This window comes from Pteronotus mesoamericanus, unplaced genomic scaffold (genome assembly GCF_021234165.1).
Source record: "Pteronotus mesoamericanus isolate MK-2021 breed Mesoamerican mustached bat unplaced genomic scaffold, CSHL_Meso_final contig_116, whole genome shotgun sequence".
NCBI lineage: Eukaryota > Metazoa > Chordata > Mammalia > Chiroptera > Mormoopidae > Pteronotus > Pteronotus mesoamericanus.
Window position 1 is genome coordinate 24,488,395 of NW_026555027.1, and position 24,134 is coordinate 24,512,528.

The 24,134-nt window shown below is 34.1% G+C and overlaps 1 protein-coding gene across 1 annotated transcript in view; it reads left to right on the plus strand.

The window, feature by feature from the left end:
• The window catches only part of RSRC1 (arginine and serine rich coiled-coil 1), a 315,111-nt gene that overhangs the window by 188,773 nt on the left and 102,204 nt on the right, over positions 1–24,134 (plus strand). The window contains exon 6 of the mRNA XM_054580020.1: positions 5,633–5,684. Coding sequence (XP_054435995.1) covers positions 5,633–5,684 — 52 coding nt within the window. The remainder of the gene's footprint in view (positions 1–5,632; positions 5,685–24,134) is intronic.

The following is a 24,134-nucleotide window of genomic DNA, read 5'->3' on the forward strand; positions in this document are numbered from 1 at the left end:
CATATACATTTTTGGAGCTCATGTGATCATTTTAAGAACTGCCATTCTATAATTAAATAGGTTGGTTAAAATAATATTAATTATATCTGACTTTTGGTCAAGATGGAGGCATAGACATGCTTTGCCTCCTTGCATAAGTACAAGAAGGAACACAACTAACCTCACAACAAAAAACACCAAGAACTGCCAGAAAATTGAACTATATGGAAGTCCGACACCAAGGACTTAAAGAAGCCATCATATTCATCCAGACAGGTAGGAGAGGCAGAGAGGATGAGGTGTGGTGACAACAAGGCAGTGGCCAGTGGAACAGGCAGTCCCACATTCATGTGTGCGGGTACAAATTCTGAAGGATACGTTGGGAGCAAGCAGTTCCAACCCCAGGCCAGGCTGTGCAGCCCAGGGTTCCAGCACCAGGAAAATAAAGCCTCATAACTTCTGGCTATAAAAATCCAGTGGGGGTTAGGGTTTCAGAAGAAGCTGCCAGTTTCTCAGGAGAGACTGTTTAAAGGGCATGCGTGGTCCTAGAATGTACACAGACCTACGCACTCTCAGAACTACTACCAGGGTAACAGCTAGAAGGGTGCCAGTCATATACAGGAAGCAGGTGAAGTGACTGGGAATGGGATGACTGCCGAGCAAGCCTCCAGCAGCCAGGCAGCAGCACTGTCCCTTCTCCGACCTCTCCCCCTCATAGAGAGCCACAAAGCGGTAAAGTGAGTTGCCCTGCCCTGGCGAATACCTAAGGCTCCACACCATACAACTTAACAAGCACACTAAGACAGGAAGCCAAAGAAGCTACACCTAATATACAAAAACAAACACCGGGAGGGTGCCAAATCGAGGAGACAAAGAAATATGGCCCAAGTGAAAGATCAGAACAAAACCCCAGAAGAAGAACTAAACAGAATGGAGGTAGCCAGCCTGTCAGATACAGAGTTCAAAACACTGGTGATAAGGATGCTGAGAGAACTCATTGAGCACAGCAAAAGCAGAAGGGAAGAAACGAAGGCTGCCCTCAGTGAAATAAAGAAAAATCCACAGGGAACCAAAGTGAAGGGAAGTAAGTTGAGATTCCAGTCAATGATTTAAACATAAGGAAAAAATAAACAGTCAACCAGAACAGAATTGAAGAAATGAGAATTTTAAAAAAAAAGGAAAGTGTAAGAAGACCCTGGGACATCTCCAAAAGATCTAACAATCCAAATCATAGGGATGTCAGAAAGAGAAGAGGAAGAGCAAGAAATTGAAAACTTACTTGAATAAATAATGAAAGAAAACTTCCCTGTTTTGGTGAGTGAAGTAGACATACAAGTCCAGGAAACACAGAGAGTCCCAAACAAGTTGGACCCAAAGAGGACCACACCAAGACACAACATAATGAAAATGACAAAGGTTAAAGATGAGAGAATCTTAAATACAGCAAGAGAAAACAGAGAGTTACCTACAAAGGAGTTCCCATAAGACTGTCAGCTGATTTCTCAAAACAAACTTTTCAGGCAAGAAGGGACAGGCAAGAAGTATTCAAAGTGATGAAAAGCAGGACCTACAATCTAGATTACTCTATGCAGCAAAGATCATTTGGAATGGAAGGGAAGATAAAGTGTTTCCCAGATAAGGTGAAGCTAAAGGAGTTCATCACCACCAAGCCATTATATGAAATGTTAAAGGCACTTATTTAAGAAAAAGAAGATGGAAACTATGAACAGTAAAAGGACAACAGACTCACAACTATCAACAACTAAACCTAAAAAAATACCAAAAACAAAAACGAACTAAGCAAACAACTAGAACAGGAACAGAGAATCACAGAAATGGAGATCAGAGGGGAGGGGGAGGGGTGACTGGGGGAAAAGATACAGGAAATAAGAAGCATAATTGGTAGGTACAAAGTAGACAGGGGAGAGGGGTTAAGAATAGTATAGGAAATGGAGAAGCCAAAGAACTTTTATGCATGACCCATGGAAATGAACTAAGGGGGAGGATTGCTGGAGGGAAGGGGGTTACTGGGTGGAGGGGGGCAAAGGGGGAAAAATTGGGACAACTATAATGGCATAATCAATAAAATATACTTTAAAATATTAATCATATCAGGTTATGTAATATCATTCTCTCAAAAATTCAGCTATTTGAATTAGGTAAATTCTTACAGATAGTATTCAGTGAAATTAATACATCAAAATTTATTTATATACAATACTTAAGAGCATTTTAAAATTTACATGGAAGTTTATTTTAAATAAATACTACTGAGCATTGACTGTTTTCCAGACACTGTTCTAGGTGCTAATGATACAATGATGTAAGACCTGTGCTTTGAAGAAGTTGATAGTCTTCAAAGAAAGAAATCTAGACAACAAAAAGAGTAATTATACTGATGTACTGATACATGTAAACTCGGTTCATTACAAGAACGTAGAGCAGAGAATTGTAACCATCATGAAAGGTGTTAGGAAGAAAATAAACTGAAATTGGTATGGTTTTCAGGAGGTGATGCATCTTGAGCTTAGCTTTGAAAGAACAGATTAGTCAGAAGAGGACGTTGAAATTATTCAGACCCAGGGAACTTAAAGATTTATCTGTATAGATGTTGCACTTTTATTAGCATACATTAGAAAATGGCTGTGTGACTGTGGCCAAGTAACTTACCTCGTGATATTGTTGTACTATTAAAAGAAATAATAGACTTCCTATTCCACTGAAGATGGAGTCATGAGGATCAGAGTTACTCTTCAACTTGAAAGAACTAAAAAAAAATGGACAAATTAATTGAAAAAAATACTTCTCAAGACAGAGGACCTCAAGCATGAAGGGCAGTGATTCCTGAGAGATTAGGAAAAAATTAGGTTAAGCCTTTAATTATTCCGACTTAAGTCCTGGAGAAAGTTTCCTGGTCACGCAGAGCCTGGTGGTCTCTTTGAGTTCAGAACATGGAGCTGTGAGACCAGGGAGGCCAAGCCTGTAGAGTTCGCAGGGCAGTCTACCAAAATGTAGTGAGCAACAGAAGGCCTGCAGAAAGTCCCCTTCGTGTGTTCAGCAGACTGCTTATCAGTACATGCATGTGAGGAAATAACCTGTTCAAGCCTTGGAAAAGACCCACCTGATGTGATTAGAGGAATTGTCTGTCACTTACACAGAGTTGCAAGTAGTGCCTGTTCCCAACAAACTATAGAAAATTTCATACACCATGGTGCTTCCCCTCAAGTACTAAAAAAAATAGTCTCAATAGTGGGGAAAAACTAACTACAGACTTAAAGCAGTGCTCGTCCTGCTTAACAAATTAGGAATGGAGAGGCTCAAACTGCTTCCAAGTGATTTAACTGTGGCCCAGAATGAAGACCAAGAGTGCTTATGCAAACACGAACATATCTAGCACACAACAAAAGAAAATTCATGGTGCCTGATATATTTTTCTATGTCTTCAATATTTCTTAATTGTTAAAAAAATCTTTCCTTAGGAAATACATAAAACTTTTCCATGAAATATCTTAACCAATAAAATGCCTATCATTTTTCTGTCAAAGGACACTGCTTACTAGGACACCGTGAAATGTGTGCTTGATAAGTGTTAGCCTGCTTGGGGCCTGCCTGTAAGAAAGTCACTTTCTTCTTGCCTTTCTATTTCTGTTATATTGCAGAAAGTATCATGTTTCAATAGTGCATATTAAGTAGATGGAGAGGTCACAAACTGTCTTGGGATTGAACCTGTTTCTTAGAAGTAGTATTTGTTCCACACAGAATTGGTCTTCATGATGATTTAAAGTCTCATGAAAAATCAAGAAATTTTGTAACCCTGGACTTGCATCTCTGCGTGATGACAGTGAGTTGATGCCAAGTATCATCTGCTTCCTTTGGCTGGGCCATGTGCTCCCTGATACTTATATCAAATGCCATTTGCCTTTTATCATCACAAATGTTTGTATTAACCATTTGTCCCCTATAGGCAGGTTAGTTTATAACTGTTAGGGAAATTATATTTAGTAGACGTCACAGTCTTCTACTGATATTTTTCTGTGATATTTTAATTTGATCTCACATATTTTCAATACTTTATAGAGCACACTTAACATACACTTTCTCTACAGACATGACATAAAGTACCTTTTTGTTTTTGTTTGTCAGCTCCTCCTTCTCTCATATCCAAAACATGTTACAGATTAAGTATTTCTCACATCTGGATCTTCCTGCCCAGCCTTGCTGCTACTGCTTCATCTCAGGCCCACGAAGCCTCTGGCCTGGAATTCTTTATTTGCTCCCTAACTGCGCTCTTCCCTCCAATCACATTCCTTTCCACTCATCCTCAAGGGTGTTGCTAGAATGGTGTATCGAAGTAAAGAGATCATCTCTTCACCCTGCTGGTCAGATTCTCCCAAGTCTCTCTACCGTCTGTGGCTTGGGTCAGCGAACTTTTCCTTAAAGGTCCAGATGGTAAATATGTTAAGCTTTGCTGGCACCACTTTCCTGCTACAAATAATTGACTCTGCTGTTGTTGAGTTAAGTACAAAAGCAACTACAGACAACATATAAGCAATGGCATGGCTGTGTTCCAGTAAAACTTACTTATAAAATAGCTCCTGTTCTAGGGTTACAGTTTGTTCACCCTGCTCCATGATACAAGCGGCTCTTCTGTCTTCCTTCTCATGTCATCTGCTGCTCTCCCGTTTGCATCCTTACAGTTTATTCAGAAATGCTATTCAGATTCTTAAACTTTTCCAAGAACATCTTTATACTTCCAGTTACTTAACTCTCTTCCTTAAAGTGTTTTTTTCACAATCAGTGAAATATTCTAATATATTTTGTTAAATGTTAATTCTCAAATGATGGTCTCATATATAAACAAGGTTGTTTAGCCACTTACTGACTAATATTGCTGACATTTTTATAAATGTGTTGTGAAGATGTAAATATGAAAAACAGTTTTTAACAGTTTTTTATAAAATTATAGCCTTGATACAATTCATGTTATAGTTTGAGTGTTACCAACACATTATCCAAAAATCTCAGAATAAGGTCACTGATAGGAAAGAACTTTAGTTTCAGCATTATCAGCTGTATTGAATCAAGATTTATTGAGAGAACAAGTTTAGGATAGCTAGTAGGAACTGAAAGTACATAACTCACGTTGTATCCTATCTTCATCACAGTTGCTCCTTTCTAATACAGTTAAGAAAACAGGAAATAGTTTGGTGTTAGGATGTGACTTGTTTGAAGCATTGGGCTTCAGGTTGCTATTTAAATTCTAATAGGTTACTTCACATGTTCCCTTATGCAAAGAAATAACACATCTTGAGAATCTGTTGTTAAATGTGTGGGTTTTCCCTGATTAAGTTGCAGTTATTTAGGCTGTTGCTGATTGGTACAATATTTGGGGAGTAAACAAAACCTTTTCCAGTAAAAAAATGAAAAAAAAACTTAATTCTTACATCATATTAATGAAAAGTATGATTCAATTATGGAGATGAAAGCAGATTGGTAGAGCTGCTGTGATGGAATTTTGTTAAAATATGAATGGATGTTAATATTGATTATAATAAAGTTCTCTCACTTTTCTGATATTCACATAACAATGCATTAATTTAAAGGTCCATCTATTAAAACTGATCTGTAAATGTCTTTTATGGTTGATTTTTAGCCACCAGCTGAACAAGCCAAAGCCAGACTACAGTTGGTTCTTGAAGCTGCTGGTAAGTATTGATAATTAACTTTATTTAAATGAAAAAGTTTGAAATAAATCCTAGAATGGTTACAAGTGGTTCAAAAAGAAAAACACCTATTTTCAAGTATCCTCACAAATTTATGAGATAAAGATTATATGTATATGATCATAATTTACCTTAAATAATTATTGCTGCAGTATAACATTAAAAGGTCACTGTCATTTCTGTGTATGAAATTGACTTGAATTTTGTTTTAATTTTGATGAAGTTCAATTTATTGATCTTTATCTTTTATGGATGGTACTTTTGCTGACATGGTTAAGAATTTTTTTGCCTAACCTCACATCATGAAGATTTTCTCCTGCATTTTTTTCTAAAGGTTTTATATTCTTACATTTTTAGATTTAAGTCTATGATCTATTTTGATTTAGTATAAGATATGAGCATTAAATTGAGGTTTTCATTGAGCCAAAGGAAACAAGGTAAATGTCTTTTTATAATTCCTGCAGTTACACTCCACTAATTCATTGGTCTGTTTGTTCTGGATCCTACCTAATCTTAAAATACTATCTATATGCTTTATTTCTCAGTGATACAATAATGCTATGACTTTGGTTTTAGACATAATACCCATATTCCTGTAGACATTAAATACTTAACCTTTCTAAAAGTATGAAGCTCTGTGTCATCTTTTCTAAGTACTGATATTTTACTTTGAACATTAATGTGCTCTTTAAAAATGTGCGTAACTTATTCATATAATAAGCTGTCAAGATCCAGTGTGAGGTAGGGTTAGAATAATATCACCAAAGTAGTACATATTTTTAAAAATTACACTTTTTAAAGACCTATAAACAGTTCATAATTTCCAATAGTAAAATGAGAATTCCGTTTTACCATCAAAGGTAATTTCATACTACAAAATGACAATAGTTGTATTTTTGTATTCCTTGATTGAGAAAGATATGTATGTGCACATGATTTTAAGGATTTCATGTATTTGCTCCTTGCATTCTGACTCAGAATGTCCAGTCTAAAGATCGGGAACACCTGTAGAAATGATATACTAGCTTCATAAATTGCTTATAGAAGTTCCTTACCATAAAGGGATAAAAATTGCTAAGTATTTTGACCATGAGTCTCTAAACCCCTCCATATTACTTTAAATGTCACTTATATTTTATGCATTAACCTTATTCATTTTATCTTTATGTATAAAACATGATATGTTAAAATTTTGTTTGTTACAGTGTTTTATACTATAGGATAAAGTTAATGTGATTCTCTATCATTTACATAATATTCATTCTTTGGTGGCATTTTGCTTTGAAAAATATTTCTTTTTAGTTCAGAATTTGAGTATTGACAAACTCATTCTCTAAAGGAAAATATTTATGGTGTTTAGTCCAGAAAATATTTGTTTCCATTAATATAACTATAAAGAACCTTATTTCATAGTTTTATACAGTTTTCTTTTATTTCTCAATCTTTTAATATGATTTTGAAGCACATTATAAAACAAATCTCACAGTCCAAACCTCACAGTGTGTAAACTTGTTTATGTCAGTCCAGGCTGTCATCCCTCATTTTTAAAAATTTAATATTGTAAATTCTTTAAGGATAAAAAGCTAGATTCTGTGTATTTGAGAAGTTTTCGAATTAAAAAAATGTATACTGGCCTGGATAAGCAAAGGACAGACCTTAGCAAGATGTAGCATTATTTATTAATTTCTTCTTATTAAATATGTTTTCTACCGCTTTTCCCTTTTATCAGTAACACTATGATGTACATCCTGTTAAAAATTGTGTTTTCCTTATTTTAGATTATTTTCTGGGATTGGTTGCTATAGAAATGAGTTTATGAGGTTAGTTTTGATCTTTAGAGTGGCTTTTTATTATTTTTTGCTAAATTGTTCTACAAAACTTTGCTACTTCTCATTGCCACTGGTTAAGTAACCATTTTTACCAAACTTTGCTTTTTGATGCCAGTTCCATTGAATGTAGTGCTTTATAATATGATATAATATACCGCTTTCAAAAATATTAAGCACTGCTTTCAATGAGAACTTGTGGCCTGGACAGGGGAAGCTGATGAATGGATAGGGAGAAGCATGTACGCAAACACAGAACTTAGAGGTCCGTATCTGTTTCAGTGATGAATTCAAGGTGCTCATTGTGTTATTAAAAGTAAGTAGATAAAGAGGGAGGAATAAAAGAACTGGAGCTCAGTCTGGTAAGGCACACAGTTAAAGTCTAGCCTGGTCCTAAGATGGAGGTGGTTGGAAAGACAGGTTTGGTAGCACCCATTCTGTCATACTGGAGTTTACTTGAGTTCCTAGGGAAAACACTTTCAACTTTGGGCCCTTAAATTGGGTATAAGGGAAGACTTAAGGCTGTATACTGGATGATAAGGTTCGTGTGTTGAATCCTGATGATTAGACTTAGTCTTTTACTCTAACTGTGGGTCCCAGAAGAAAGTTTTATATATAACCATTGCATTGCTACTGATTTATTAGTGAAAGTCAGTAATATTACTGGTTTGGAATTAAAACATATTTATAGATCATTTGGCAACAATTATTAGTTGCATAATTTTGAAAGAGTAAAATAACATTAAGCAAAATATAACTGTAGGGTACCATGTATATTGTACCAAACATGAATTTAAAATCATATTTTATTGTATTTATAATTATATTTTATATGCACTAAACTATTACATTTTTATACTTTGTTATGCTAAATATTCAGATTTAGATAGACTCTTTTTTCAGGTTCATTGCCAAATTGCAATAGAAACCAAATTTTATGTCTGTTGTTTAACAGTTAAGGTTATATCTAAGGTCACTTTTTAAATCTTCAAAATGCAGTAAGACACAGAAGTTTGCAAGGTTGTATAAATTTTTAAAAGTGAATCTTAAGTTGTAACCTCAGCTAATGATTTATTCTATGATACTGAGTAAATCTAATCACAAACTGTTTCTTCCATGACTTCTATCTCTCCTTTTTAAAAAAATACTTTTATCATTCTCCTATTTAAGATTCAAAGCCTTGACATTTTTTGACTCCTGTATAGTCAGTCGATCTATATAGACCCTTAATTTGAGTATTTTTATATTTATCCCTTATTATCTTTTCCACTGCCATCTCCTTAGTCTAGATGCCAAACATTTCACCCAAAGGCTAATCCATTACCTCCTAATTGGTCCCTTGCTTCAGTTCTTCTCCAGAGAAATGGCAGTGAATAGTGGAAGGGTTCTAAGTCTGCTTCCTACTCATTTTGTGATCTTGAACAATTTGGTTATAGCCCCAATGGAATGTTTTAAAAGGGGTATGATAGATATCTATATCTTCTAGTTTACTATAGTTCTCTATTTTTAAAAAGTAATTTATTGAGGTAAAATTTATATAATAAAAAATTAATCATAATTGTTTAAAGTGAACAATTATGTATTTTATCTATGCATTTAAAATGGCATTAAATACACTCACAATGCTTTATAACCACCACTTCTGTCTAGTTCTAAAACATTTGCATTACTCCGAAGTAAAACCTCTTACTATTAAGCAATTTTCTCTCCACTTCCCTTATCCCCAGCTCCTGGCAACCACCAGTTGGCCCTCTTTCTCTGTGAATTTATCTATTCTGGATATTTTATATAAATGGAATCATACAACATGTGACCTTGTGTGTTTGGCTTCTTTCGCTTAGTATAATATTTTGGAGAGAGAGCCATGTTGTAGTGTGTGTTCGTGCTTTATTTCTGTTGTTGACTGAATGATATTCCATTGTATTTATATGTAACATGTGTTTATTCATTTATATGTTGATGAAAATATGGGTCATTTCCACCCATTGTCTGGCTATTATGAATAGCATTGCTATGAACATGTGCTTTTTTGAGTACCTGTTTGTAATTTGGGGGGTATATGTGTACGAGTATAATTGTGGGGTCATTTGGTAACTGTGTTTAACTTTTTGAGAAACCACTAAACTTTTCCACAACAGCAAAACCACGTTACTTTCTCCCCAGCAATGTATGGGCACAGTCCCCTAATGTCTCAGCTTGACCATGTCACCCTTTTAAGTTAGGTGTTTGGACGTATTTAGGACTAGGGACCTCTCTGTTCCAAAATATCCTGATCTGTAAGGGGGAAGATAAATAATTACCTTATAAGATTGTTGCGAAGATATATATTATAATATAACATGTGAAGTGCCTAGTCTAGATCCTGGCAAATGGAAGCCATCAGTTTATGTTTATTTCATGGTGCTTTTTGTGAATACTACTGCTAGATGATTCTTTCTCAGCCACCATTTGGTCATTCCACTCCTTTTCTCAAAATTATTGATTGGCCCTTAGCTCATGGACATGAACAGTGTGGTGATTGCCAGGGGAAGGGAGCTGGGAGAAGTGGAGGGGAGGAGGTACGGGGAATAAATGGTGAGGGACAGAGGCTTGCCTGGGGACGGCGAACACACCGTGCCGTGTACAGGTGAAGTGTTATGGAATTGAGCACCCGAAGCCTGTAGAATTTTGTTGTTAGTGTCACCCCAATGAATTCAGTAAAAAGGAAAAAAATTATTCACTAGCCCTCAATTGCTTACAAAATCAGTTTTACACTTCTATGCTTAAGGTTCCAACGTTCTGTATGGTTGATTCACAGACTTTACTATATATCTTAGAATTCATTTCTGTACTTTTTCTCATTGTCCTTTGAGTTGTTATGTTTGTTTCTACCTGAGACTCTTTACTCAGGATTTTATCCCTTCTAGAAATGTCTTCCTCCTTCCTCTTTTCCACTTCAACCCTCAGGATGCATCTCAAATAAAATTTTCACGTGACTTTCCTGACCATTTCGGCACATGGTCTTTCTCGCCTTTGAATGCTTTTTGTCCTTGTCTTTGCATACCATTTGCGCTGCTGTTTACTCACATGCTGCTAATATAAATATTTAATTGTTTCATGAGTGCTGGACTTATTTTCCCAGTGAAATGATAAACTTCTGAAGGTCAGGAATCATATCGAAAACTTTAAATCTTCCCCAGCTGTGTGTATAGTGAGTGTTACTATTCCAAATAAAATTCCAGCTATTAATCTTTGGTGAATAAGTCATTGTACAGACAAATGATCTGGGTAATTGAAAATTAAACCTTCAAATGTTAATGTTCTCGTTGTAATCACTGTTTTATGGATTTTAAAGTAAATGTACAGAAAACTTTCTGGCTTCAAAAAGATAAATGACAGTAATATGACTTCGTAATCTTAAATTTTAAGGTAGTGTATGACAGAGAATTTAATAAAACATGATTATCACAAAGGAGTAAGAAGGAATAATAAGCTTACTTAAAGACTTGTCCCCATCACTGTTGTTTGACTTTTTAGCACCTTTCCAAACATGGTTTTGGTTCTCCACAAAAACACACTATTATCTTATGCCAAGTATGTTCATGGATTAGAAGAAGAATTTAGAGGAGAGATTTTTCTAAAACAGAAATATTTTTATTAGCATGAAAAAATGACACTTTTCACAACATGGCTTCAAGATATAATTTTCTCTAAACTCTCCTTAATATTTCACTTTTAATAAAATTAGTGGCACATGCAACCATTAATATTGTATCTCCAGTGTTATAAGAAAAAATAGGAATTGTTTCATGCATGTATGGTAAATCACCTTTATCATAAAACCCTTGCAATATTTTATTTTCAGAATTATGTCTATAACCCTTTGTATTGTGCTTTATAGTTTTTAAAGGACTTTCATAATCCTTTTATCATTCGACTCACATCACTGCATGGAGAGCTAATGAGCTTCATTTTACAAATATCCTGAAAGTGTAAATGACTTATAAAAGATCACATAATCCAGTGATTTCTGACTCTTGAGCTATGTGTTCATACATTAAATCCCTGAGTTATGTGGGGCAGAAAGAAGGGAGATAGAAAATATCACCTAGTACATACCTGGGTTTGTTAGGTGTAATGCTACAATTATCTTACAATTAAATAAGTTCTATCTTCAAGCAAACCTTTGATTCTGCAATGAGTTATTTCTAATTGAAAAGGATTAGGTTTCAGTCAAAAAGCTCTTTTCCTTAACTATTAGATTGCTCATAATAGTTAAATGTTTGGTAACTTTGAAAAATCTAAGGTAATGTTTTATGATTGTCAGTGTTTTTGTCATCAGTGTAACTAGGGACATGCATTTCAGAGACCTTGCTGGTATTATAGAAGCTGGTTAAGTATTGTTAAAAACAGGTGAGGCACACACCTTGCACATTATACCCAGGTCAGAAGCTGTGCTTTGGAATAAGCCACGTGTACCTCACTCCATCTTCTGCAGCATGCTAAACTCAGATTTTATTCTAAGTAGTTACCTACTAAGCACCTAGAAGCCAAGTCCTGCCCCTTTCTCTTTATAGCCATGTGATCTTGGAAGTCTCAGTACTGTCTAAAGTTCAGCCTGACTCTGAGTACTTGTGATTCTGAGAACTGCAGATGAAGTTGCTGTGATAATGCTCTCCTGTTTTCAGGGAGTGCAGGCAGCCATTCTGCTACCCTGCTTTAAGGCTGACGGAGGCTTTGCTCTGTAGGTTTCTAACCTCTGATCTGTGGGTCCAAGAAATAGCCTCATCTATTGTGAGAAGACTTTCATGTAGGACAAACCTAAAAAAACAGAGCAAATGATTGAACGATTAATTCTATTTTATACATATAAGTAGTTTTCAGACTCTTTTCCTCATGCCGTTCATGCTTGATGTGTGTTGGCAGTCTGGATTCATACCCAGCTTCACTGACTCTGTGACCTAGGGCATCACACTTCTGCACTCTTGTTTCACTTTCCTCATCTATAAAATGGACATATTAATAGCACATAACTAACGATGTTGTTGTTATGCTGTTTAAATGAGTTAACATTTGCAAAAACGCTTATAACAGTGCCTGGTACATAGTAAGTGTTGAGTAAATATTAGCAGTTACTCTGAAAGGCAATAAACTATGGTGGTCAAGTTCTCAAGGCCTGGGTGTCACTTCCAGCTCCAATATTTACTGATTAAACCATGGGTCAGCTGGTAAAGCTTGCTGAACATCTTTTTTTTTTTCCATTTATAAAATGTGATGATAATAATAATCTGTATCTTGAGAGTTTTTATGATACCTAAATAAGTTAATGTAAGAAAGTATTTAGAGCAACACCTAATAACAACTGAGAGTTCTATAAATATGAGCTAGTCTGAGTAAGAGTAGTTTTATGGCATCACTTCAGTGGCTTTATCAGGTCACTAAAGAGGGGAGAGAGAGCCAGACATCCTCCTCATACCAGTGTGCATATGCAGTCAGAAGTCATCGAGAATTAAGAATAATGCTTTTTAAAATGAAATGAATGAAACCTTAAATAGTTTGATTGACTTGGGCATTGGCTAAAACTCTTTTGTCATCAAATATGGTTTCTGCAAACTTCAGAAATTCTACATAAAATGCAATAGCCTCAATGCAAAGTAAAATTAATAATGTTAATTTAATTTTAAATTTCCAGTTATGAACAAGATTTTAGGGTCTGTTGAGCCAAAAAGCTGTAATAGTGTTTCTAAGGAGTATCATTAAGTAAATTGCTTTTAAAATGTATAGTTGTTTTAGCATCAGTTGCATATTTGTATTTGAATGACTACTATTTATCCCTAATAATATTTAGTAAGAAAAAATCTATCAGCTAGAGCCTAACAATACTACAGCAACTTGCCATGTTTGAGCAGATGTTAAGCAGACAGTAGTTGAATGTTAATTTTGAGAGGCTGATATGTTTAAGCCTAGCTGAAGTATGTTGCATGTGGGCTTTCTAGACTCGAGTACAATGCTGGATCTCTGGGGAGAATTTTAAAGCTAAACCTCTTTCTTTTGGGTCCTCTATATGGACTCTCTCAAGTCAGTATAAAGCAGATCATCCCTAGGCTAAAGCCCTTCAGCTTTTGTTATTGGGCTCTGTAGACCTGTAATTAGGCCTCCTGGCAGGCCTTGCAGGCCAGTTAATGGTCATATGGAGTTTCTGTGAGGCAGACTGGCTTTGTGTAAATCCTGGGTAGGAATACGTTTATGGGTCACTTCCTACCAGGACCATGCTTTGTCCTTATGCCCTGCGGGCTGACAGGGAGCAGGTTCCCTTGACCATGGACTGTTCAGTTTGCAACTCAAAATCTACTCCACTAATCCCCAGTGTAAACAGAGGATTTAGAAGGGCTTCTGTCACTTACAGTTGCCAATTCACTTGGGTGTCTGTGAATTTATTTTCCCCCAGACTTCATTATTGAAAGACTGACAAGTGTGTAAGATTTGGATGTTTGTTTATATATCAAGTTTGCAGTTTCTTTTTCAGTGGTTTTAGAATCATTGTCAATAATTTATTTAAAATAGAATCATGTAATGATGTTTTTTATTAATCACCTGTTAATATTTCTTAATTCAAGCCATTAACTTTTTTTAATGATAACCAACCTTTTCCTACAAAGAAAATTATGGCTCTTTTTTTGTAAGACAAAATAATACTATGTAAAGAAATTTACCTAAAAGTGACACAGATTTCAGATAAGTCAAGGGTATTATTAATTCAAAACTCTTCTATATTATATATTTTTATATTAAGTAAAAATTCCATTTTCTGTAACAGAACTTTCAAGGAGGAACTTCAAATCAGTATATAAAATGCTTAATAAAAATGTGTTTTGTACAATATTTATTAAGTATCATTTATTGAGCATCTACTATATAGTGAACACTTTTTTATGTTTTTATATATTATAAATATTTTAAATAATTGATCTATGTTGTCTAGTTAAGTAAAATATTTGGTTTTTAAGGAAGCCACAATTGAGATTTCTTCTTTTTAAAAAACTTTATTTAATCCTTCATTATAGTTTTTATGTTGTTGCCCAGATTATATTAAGATTTGATTCTAAAGTGTGTAAGTTCTGAGTATGCTCTGCAGAAAACAGTCACCTATATTCCTATGAGCCAGTTATTCTTTTGGGGGGAATACAAATGATGAATACTTTCCCAGGTCTTATCTAGTAAATCAGTGCTCAGTATTTTGCATTTTGTGATGTAAAAATGGTTCATGACAGATGTGGCTGAAAAGACCACATACGTAGACTGTATGATTTTAGTCTGGTGGAACTAATAGGATCACTCATTACATTTTAGACCCTGGGGTTTCTTTTTTTTCTTTCATAATAATGAAAAAAAAACTGTTTAAATAGATTGGCCCTTTTTGTGTGTGAGTGCAACATCTCCTAAATTTACAAATCAACAACTAATCCTTTCTTCTAAAAAATTTTTGAATTAATGTTTATTTAATGTTTACTGTTATTTTAATTGTTCTATCTTCTCATAAAAGTAAGATTTTGTTGTTCTATTTTGTTGTTAAGATTTAATGAATTTTATTTAGCATAATTAGAAAATACATTTCTTTGGTAATCCAAGACCTGTGAATTAAATTGAATTCTGTGTTATAAAAACAAGCTTTGTAAATGCTGAAGTAATTAATGGCAGCAGAAGACATTTTACAGTAGGAATTTTTGGTGTTTACTTACAAATAGGACAATTATAGCATAGTCTGTTTTTCTTTTTTAATGTACACTGTTTATTTACTGAAATAGAAAATATTTGCGATCTATTTTGGAATTCAAAAAAAAGAACCTCCTGAACAGTGTGCAGTAAAGAGTGATTCTATTTTAGTTTTGACCAAAAGTTTATATTTACATTGAAAAATATCCTGGGTGTTTTATATCAAAATGCTAATACTGGTTATTATTCCTGGGTGTGAGATTTAAGGTTATTAAAATTTTTTTAGCTTGTTTTTATTTTCTGATTGTTTTGTAGTTATGAAGAGGGACCAAAGGAGGTGCAGAAAAAGTTTAATTTAAATGTGGTAAAATTCCCCAATATTTAGTATGAAATTCAATGAGTTTTGAAAATGTATGTATTCATGTAAGTACAGCCAAAATTTTTGATAAAGAATATTTACATTATTCCAAAAAGTTCCCTTGTACTTCTTTGAAGTCAGTTCTCTCTCCCCATTTCAGACCTTAGCAGCCATTAATCTGCTTTATGTCACCGTCATTTTGCTATTTTCAGAATGCCTTATAAATGGAATCATGGAGTATGTAGACTTTTGTCTGGGTCTTTCACTTGGCATAATGCTTTTCAAAATTGTCTGCATTGTTGTGAGTATCACTTCTTGTTTTTGCCAAATAGTATAGCATTGTATGGCCATACCCTGTTTATTCATTCAGCAATTGGTGGACAGGTAGGTTGTTTCCAATTTATGGTTTTTTATGATGAAAACTTACAGAACATTAGAGTACAAGTCTTTGTAAACATGTATTTTCATTTTTCTGGAATAAATACTTAGAAATTGGATGATTGGTTATGTAGTTGTGTTGTTTTATATTTGTAAGAAACTGCCCAACTCTTTTCCAAAGTGGCTGTACCATTTTGTGTTTTCACAGGAATATATGAAAGTCCCATTTGTTCCATATTCTTTACATCACTTGCTGTTGTCAGTATTCTGTTTAATTCCAGCAATTCTTTTAGAATGTGTTATATTTCATTTGACCCTAATGTACATTCCTGTGATAACTCATCTTTTCATGCAATCATTTGTCATTTGTATACTTTTATGAAGTAGTATCTCTTGTCCACTTTAAAGGAATTATTTATATTATTTTGACTTTTAGGGTCATTTATATATTCTGAATACAAGTCAGATACATACTTTATAAATATTTTCTCCTTATTTATGCCTTGCCTATTTATTTTCTCAATAGTTTTTAAGTTAATAACTTATATACAGTAAAATACAGTTTTTAGTGAGAGTTCTTTGATTTTTGAAACATGCAAACACTGTAACACCACCAGAATCACAGTACAGAACAATTTTATCATTCCTCAAGATTTCCCCATTCCCTCTGTCATGAACCTCTCCCACCATTCCTAGCTCTTGGAAAGCGCTTATCAATATTTTGTTCCTACAGTTTTGACTTTTCCAATATGTCTTGTAAATGGAATCATGTAACATGTAGCTTTTTGAGTCTGGTTTCTTTGACCTAGCATAATACCTTTGAGATTTATTCGTGTTGTTGCATATGTCAGTATTTTATTCTTCTTTTATTACTGAGTAGTATTTCATTGTGTGGACTAATTAATTGAAAGTATTCAGGTTGTTTCCAATTTTAGATGGCTAGGTCTATTATGAATTCCCTATTCTGTTCCATTGATGTATATGCCTGTCTATCCTTTTGGCAGTACCACACTGCCGTGATTACTGTAGCTCTATAGCAAATCTTGAAAACAGTGAGTCCTTCAATTTTATTCTTGTTTTTCAGAATATTTTGGCTAGTTCTAGTTCCATGTGCAGATTTTTATATGGATATGTTTTCAACTCCTTTGGGTAAATACCAAGGAGTGCAGTTGCTGAATCATATGGTAAGAGTATGTTTAGTTTTGTGAGTAACCGCCAGAATATCTAACAGAATGGCTGTACCTTTTTTGCATTCCCTAGAGCAGTGATTGTGAGTTCCTGTTTCTCCACAACCTCACCAGCATTTGGTGTTGTCAGTGTTCTGGATTTTGGCCATTCTGATAGGTATATAATGGTATCCCACTGGGTTTTTTTTGTAATTTTATAATGTCATTGTTGAACTTCTTTTTATATTTTTATTTGCCATCTGTATATCTTCTTTGGTGAGGTATCTGCTAAGGTTTTGGGCCCATTTTTTAATTGGGTTGTTTTGTTGTTAAATTTTAAGTATTCTTTTTATATTTTGGGCAACAGTCCATTATCAAATATATCTTCTGCTAAATATTTATGTCTAGTCTGTGACTGGCTTTCTCATTCTCTTGACATTGTCTTTCACAGCGAAAAGTTTTTAATTTTAATGAAGTCCATCATATTTATTTCTTTCATGGGTCATGCCATTGGTCATGTTAGCTAAAAAGTCATTGCCTTACTGAACGTCATCTAGGTAATCTCCTATGTTGTCTTGTAGTTTCATTTTGTGTTTTACATTTAGGTCTGTGATCCATTTTGAAGTAATTCATGTGGAGGGTGCAAGGTCTATGGCTACATTAATTACCTTTTTCATGTAGATGTCCAACTGTTCCAGCTCCACTTATTGAAAAGACTGTTTTCTCTCCATTGTATTGCCTTTGCTCCTTTGTTAGAAGTCAGGTAACTATATCATGTAGGTCTATTTCTGGACTCTTATTCTGGTTTATTAATTGATTTGTCTCTTCTTTCACCACCACACTGTTTTGATTACTGCTGCTTTATAATAAACCTTGAAGTCAAGTTGTGTCAGTCTTCCAAATTGTTCTCCTTCCATATTATTTTGGCTGTTCAGGGTCTTTTACCTCTCCTTACATAACTTTAGAATCAGTTTGTTGAAATAACTTGTTTGATTTTTATTGGGACTGCATTGAATCTATAGATCATGGTGGGAAGAACTTACATTTTGAAAATATTGAGTCTTTCTATTATAAATGTGGAATATCTCTCCAGTTGTTTAGTTCTTATTTTACTTTGTTCATAAGAATTTTGTAGTTTTTCTCTTTTTTAAAAAGATTTTATTTAGGGAGAGAAACATCAGTGTGTCGTTACCTCTCATGCACCCCCCTACTGGGACCTGGACCACAATCCAACCATGTGCCGTGAATGGGAATCGAACTGGCAACCCTATGGTTCAGGGGCTGGCACTCAACCCACTGACCCACACCAGCCAGGGCAAATTTTGTAGTTTTTTTCATGTAAACCTTGTACATATTTTGATAGATTTATCACTAAGTATTTTGTTTTTCTGGGTGCTAAGTAAATGTGTTTTAAATTTCAAATTCTACTTGTTTATTACTGTTACGCTAGAAAGTGATTTTGTTCATTTAACTTATAGTATCCTGCAACCTTGCTATAATTGCTTATTAGTCCCACAAGTACTTTTGTGAGTTTTTCAAATTTTCTACATAGAGGATCATGTTATCTTGTAACAAAGATAGTTTTAGTTCATCCCAACCTACATACCTTTTAATTCCTTTTCTTGTCTTATTGCATTTGCTAGGACTTCTAGTATGATTTTTTTAAAGGAATGGTAAAAAGGGACATAATTACCTGGTACCTGATCTTAGGAGAAAGGATTCAAGTTGTCACCGTTAACTTTATGTAGGCTTTATGTCAATATTCTTTATCAAGTTGAGGAAATTCCCCTCTATTCTTAGTTCAGTGACAGCTTTTATCGTGAATGGGTGTTGGACTTTTTCAGTTGTTTTTTCAGTATCAATTCATATGATCATTAGATCTTTTAATATACTATATCATATTTAAGGATTTCTCAATATTTGACCACTCTTACTTATGAATCCTACTTGTTAGTGGTAATTTATTTATCTTTAATTTTTTTATTGTTCAGTTACAGTTGTTCCCCCTTTTCCTCCATTATTCTCCCCTACCCACCCTCTTACATTTAACTCTCCCCTTCCCTCATTGTCCTTGTCCAGAGGTCCTTTATACATGTTCCTCGACTTGATCCTTCCTCTTCTTTCCCCCATTATCCCCTTCCCCTCTCCACTCTGGTCACTGTCAGTTTGTTCTTTATTTCCATGTCTCTCTCTGGTTCTATTTTGCTCACTTGTTTCTTTTGTTGATTAGGTTCCACTTATAGGTGAGATCATATGGCGTTTGTCTTTCATCAACTGGCTTATTTCACTTAACATAATGCTCTTCAGTTCCATCTATGCTGTCATGAAGGGTAGGAGTTCCTTCTTTCTTTCTGCTATGTAGTATTCCATTGTATAAATGTACCCCAGTGTTTGATCCACTCATTTACCAGTGGGCACTTAGGCTGTTTCCAGCGCTTGGCTATTATAAATAATGCTGCTATGAACATTGGGGTGCATAGGTTCTTTTGAGTTGGTGTTTCAGGGTTCTTAATTGTGTATTATTTTTAATATAACACTGCATTCTATACTGTAATATTTTATTTACTTAGTTTCTGTATTAATATGCATATGTGCTCTTGATCAGTAATTTTATTTTTTTGCATCTGTTAGATTTATCTGGTTTAGATGTCAATATTATACTTGCCCCATAAAAACAGTTTGGTAGTTTTCTTTCCTTTTTGTGCTCTGGAGTAATTTTTGCAGTATTAAAGCTATCTTTGATAGTTTAGTAGATTTCCCCCTACGAAGCATTATGGATCTGGTGTCTTTCTTGTAATTGAAAAGTTTCTCTACTTCTTCTATGAAACTTAATGTATTTAAGCTTTCTAATTTCTAAAATGTTTAATTTTGGCAAACTGTATTTTCCTAGTAAATTATCCATTTTATATACACTTTCAAATTTATTTGTATAGAGGTTTGCTAAGTAGTCTCTTAACGTTTTTGGTAATTTTTTCTTTTCAGTGATTATTTCCTCCAGTTCTACTCTTATTTTGTATATTTTTCGTGTTAAATATTTTCATTAGTTTTTAAAAGAGTGAAGATTTTGATGATTTATTTATTAGATCTTTCATTTATCTGTTTTCCAACCTGCTTTTATTTTTATTACTTTCTTGTGTTCTTTCAGTGTTTCTTGTTGTTTATCTAGCTTTTTGAGTTGGGAATTTAACTCATTTTTATAGCTAATTTTTATAGTTCCTTAAGTTTATAACTTAATGAGGCATTCAGTTTTTCTCTAATAAGTACAAACATCCCATAAATTCTGAGTATAGAGTTTCTCATTATTTTTAGGAAATTCTATGATTTTGGTTTCTATTTCCCCTTTAACCAGGAGTTATTTAATCTCTAACTAAAAGGACCTTTTTGCAACTTGATTTTGTTATTAATGTCTAGTTTATTATGTTTTAACTAGAGAGTAGTTTGTATAATATTTCTACTTAATGGAATTTATGGATGTTTCCTTTATTCTTCTGAATATTTCTTATACACTTGACAAGGAAATACATTTCCTATTTGCAGAATATAAACTTTGATATATGAGTATATTTATAAAGGTTTACGTTATTAGTTATGTTTCTTTTTAGTTCTTCTGTGTCCTTTTATATACTTATTTTTTTATCTAGCTTACCCCTCTTATACTGAGACTGTATTAATATTTCTTATGGTTGGCTTGTTTCTATTTATACGTTGTTGCATATTCTGTCACTCCTGCTTTATAAAAGTAATTGCTCTATTATTTGATGCATAGATATTAAATATAATATCTTCATCTTGAGTTGCTGCTTTTAGCATTAAAATATATCCATTTATGTTATATTTAATGTTTTTCAGCTTAAAATCTACTTTGATATCAGGATCCCAAATCCTGCTGTATTATTTCCATTATCTTAGATACTTTTGCCCGTCTCGTTTTAGACTATCTGAATTATTTTGTTTTAGGTATGTCTTTCGTGTGCAACTTATAGTTAGGTCTTGCTTTTTAAAATTAATTTGAAAATCTATTTAATAGATTAATTAAGCCTGTTGATATTTATTCATTTGAATACTATGTATGGTGTAAATTCTATCATATCATTTTGTAATGAGTTCATTGTGTTTTTTCCAATAATTATTTTGTAAGTTTCTGTCTTTCCAGTGTTAACTCTTTGAAGGCACTTAGCGTTTTTCTTAATTAGCTTTGTTCTTAATATCTTATAAATATTTGTATTTGTTATCTTGGTTTTGTGTGTTATTCCTAGGATGGTGTTCCTTTTTCATCTTATTGGCTAATTTTGACATACAGAATTTTAAAATATTTTTTAGTAAACTGTATTAATCTTTTACTTAACCATATTTCTTTCATCCATTCTTTCATTGTGTTTAAGCTTAGAAAGCTTAAACGTGGAGTTAGCCAAATTGTGAGGTTAGGGGCACAGTCCTCCGGACAGCCAAGTCTGTCTGTCTTAGACGTCTGATCCCAACTACAAGTACAGAGCTTTCCCCAAAGCACCTTCAGATTCAATGATGCTTCACCAGAAAGACTCAGAGATATCCCTGAAAGTTACTGTTCTCACGGTCATACTTAGTACAGGAAAACTATGTAAATACACTAAGGGCTGAGTCTAGGAGTGTTCCAAAGGAAATTCCTATCTTCCTTAGGATGTGTCACCCCCCTCACATCAATGTGTGACAGTAGTTATGGAGTATTGCCAACCCAGGGAGTTCACCTAACATTCAGTGTCCAGAGATTTTATCCAGACATCATTACATAGGCGTGATTGATTCATTCATTGCTTATATCTTTGAAGTCAGTCTCCAGCCCTGCCCTCTTCTGGAGATTGGTCTGACATCATGTGGTCCAAAGCCTTAAACCTCTAATTGAAGTAGTTGGCAACCTTTTTGTCTTGGGTAGCCCCATGCTAATTCTGTTAGGTGTGGTTGTCTCCACCCTTAGTCACCTCAAGAGCATAAATACCTGACTTGGTCTGAGTGGCCCACCATGTATAATAAGGACACTGTACTCACTCCTGCTTTTCAGTAGCTGAAGACAGGCTTGACCTCCCTTTGGGCCAGATCTGATTCTTTACTCCACAAAAGTCTTTCTCTTTCAGCTATTAAATAAAATTAAATATTTTCTTTCTGTCATTGTTTTTATATTTTTATGAATATTCTATCTTTAATTCTTGAATTTTCTAGAATTCAGTGTTGATGCTAAAGATGGATTCCTTTTTTCTGCAAAGAACTAATCAGTTCTTTGTTAAATAATTGTTAAATAATTATTTTTCTTTACTGATGTTGATCCCTTATTTATTCTGGATACCTAGTTTTTAAACCTCTATCACATTAATTAGAGTAAATTAGAAACTCATAGTAGAAAGTACTCAAGTTAGGCTTATAATTTCTGACAAGCAAGACAGTCAGCTTATAAATAGCAAAGATCTCCAAGTCTATCAGACTGTGAGTCTGCTGACTGGCAGTGTATCTATACACAATATCTTAAGAAGATTGCTGTTTTACAAGCCAAACTTTACTTGATGCTTTGATATTTATAGTTATACTCTAAGTTTTCAAGGAAAGAATGAAGGAAGCTTAGCATTATTCTGTCTAAGAAGACATGAAGATCAAGCAAAATGCTATACATGTTGACTAACAAGGAAAAATGCCTAAGAAATTTTTAAGGGGATAAAAGCACCATGTGCAAGCATAATTATAGGATGACGATGTGTGTATATTTTTTTACAATGTGTGTGTATATGTTAAAATACATAGAAAAAGCCCTGGAAGAATACCTCCCAAAGTGTGATAAGGAGGAGGGTAACAGTAATGGTGGTATGCCTTTATTTCCTACTTTTGGTAGCCTTTTTACTTTAAAAAAAATAGCTTATATTTCTTTTATAATTGAAAACTTTAAATAACGTATACAAATTTATAATGGATTGGAGAAATCAGTATAAACAAGTAATTTAATGTTGGAAGTTTAATAGGTTAGCTCTGCAGCATTCAGTCAGGAAACTCCATTCCCCAAAGGTGCAGGTACATGAGATTTGCATTTTTTTTTTAAACAAAATATTTAGTATTTGAAAAGATTTACGAAAAGAGTTTTATAACTGAGAAGCATGAATGCTTTTTAAATAAAAGGGCCATAAATTATATCTCACATATCTTATTATGAAGATTTATTTATGTACTAGTTTCTTTATGAGTACATTATAGGCTTCTACTTATTAGGATTTTATTTTATATTAGTGAAAATAATTTTTTATTTTCTTAATATAGAAACCTGGGATTCAGCAGGGCAGGACTAAGAGTTTAAATGGAGGGAATCAGAAAAGGAATCAGAAATAGATAACACATCAAAAAACTTTCTTCAGCAACCCATCAGTAACATATGCTTAGGGGTCCAATTACAAAGTCAGGAATATAAAGAATTACAATAGAATTACCTAAAGCAAAGTTTAAATTTCTTGAGACACAGTGGTGGGGATCAGCACGCTGGGATAAAACAAGATGGACCAGAATTAAGCTAACTAACTCCGAAGCAGGTTAGTAAAAAGCTAGGGAAATTCCTTGGCAAGTAGAATGAGGAAACCAAGGGAGGTAGCTGACGAAGCTGGTCGAGCAGTTTACAACTGCCTAATAAATTTCAATATCTTATCCTCCCTAACTAAGGGCACTTAGGAACAAATGCTGTACACATTCCAGACTGTGCTGGAGCAGCCTTGCCTGGGTCCTGATCCCTCTCTAATGATGACATTCTTTGAAGATGAAACTGACCAGAGAATGACCCTGACCCCACCCTGCACTCATTTTAATGAATCCGCATATTAAAGGACACACATGGACAGCTGATGAGTATTCTATTGAGATCCTCCCCTGAGACATCCCCTAAAATCACCACCTTTAGAAGAGATAAAGACTCGTAGGACAAAGGACCCAGTGCACACTCTCTCTTTTGAGCACACCTGTACCTTCTCCCCCTTCTTCCTCAGGTGTGTATCTTTGCTTTCTTTCTCCT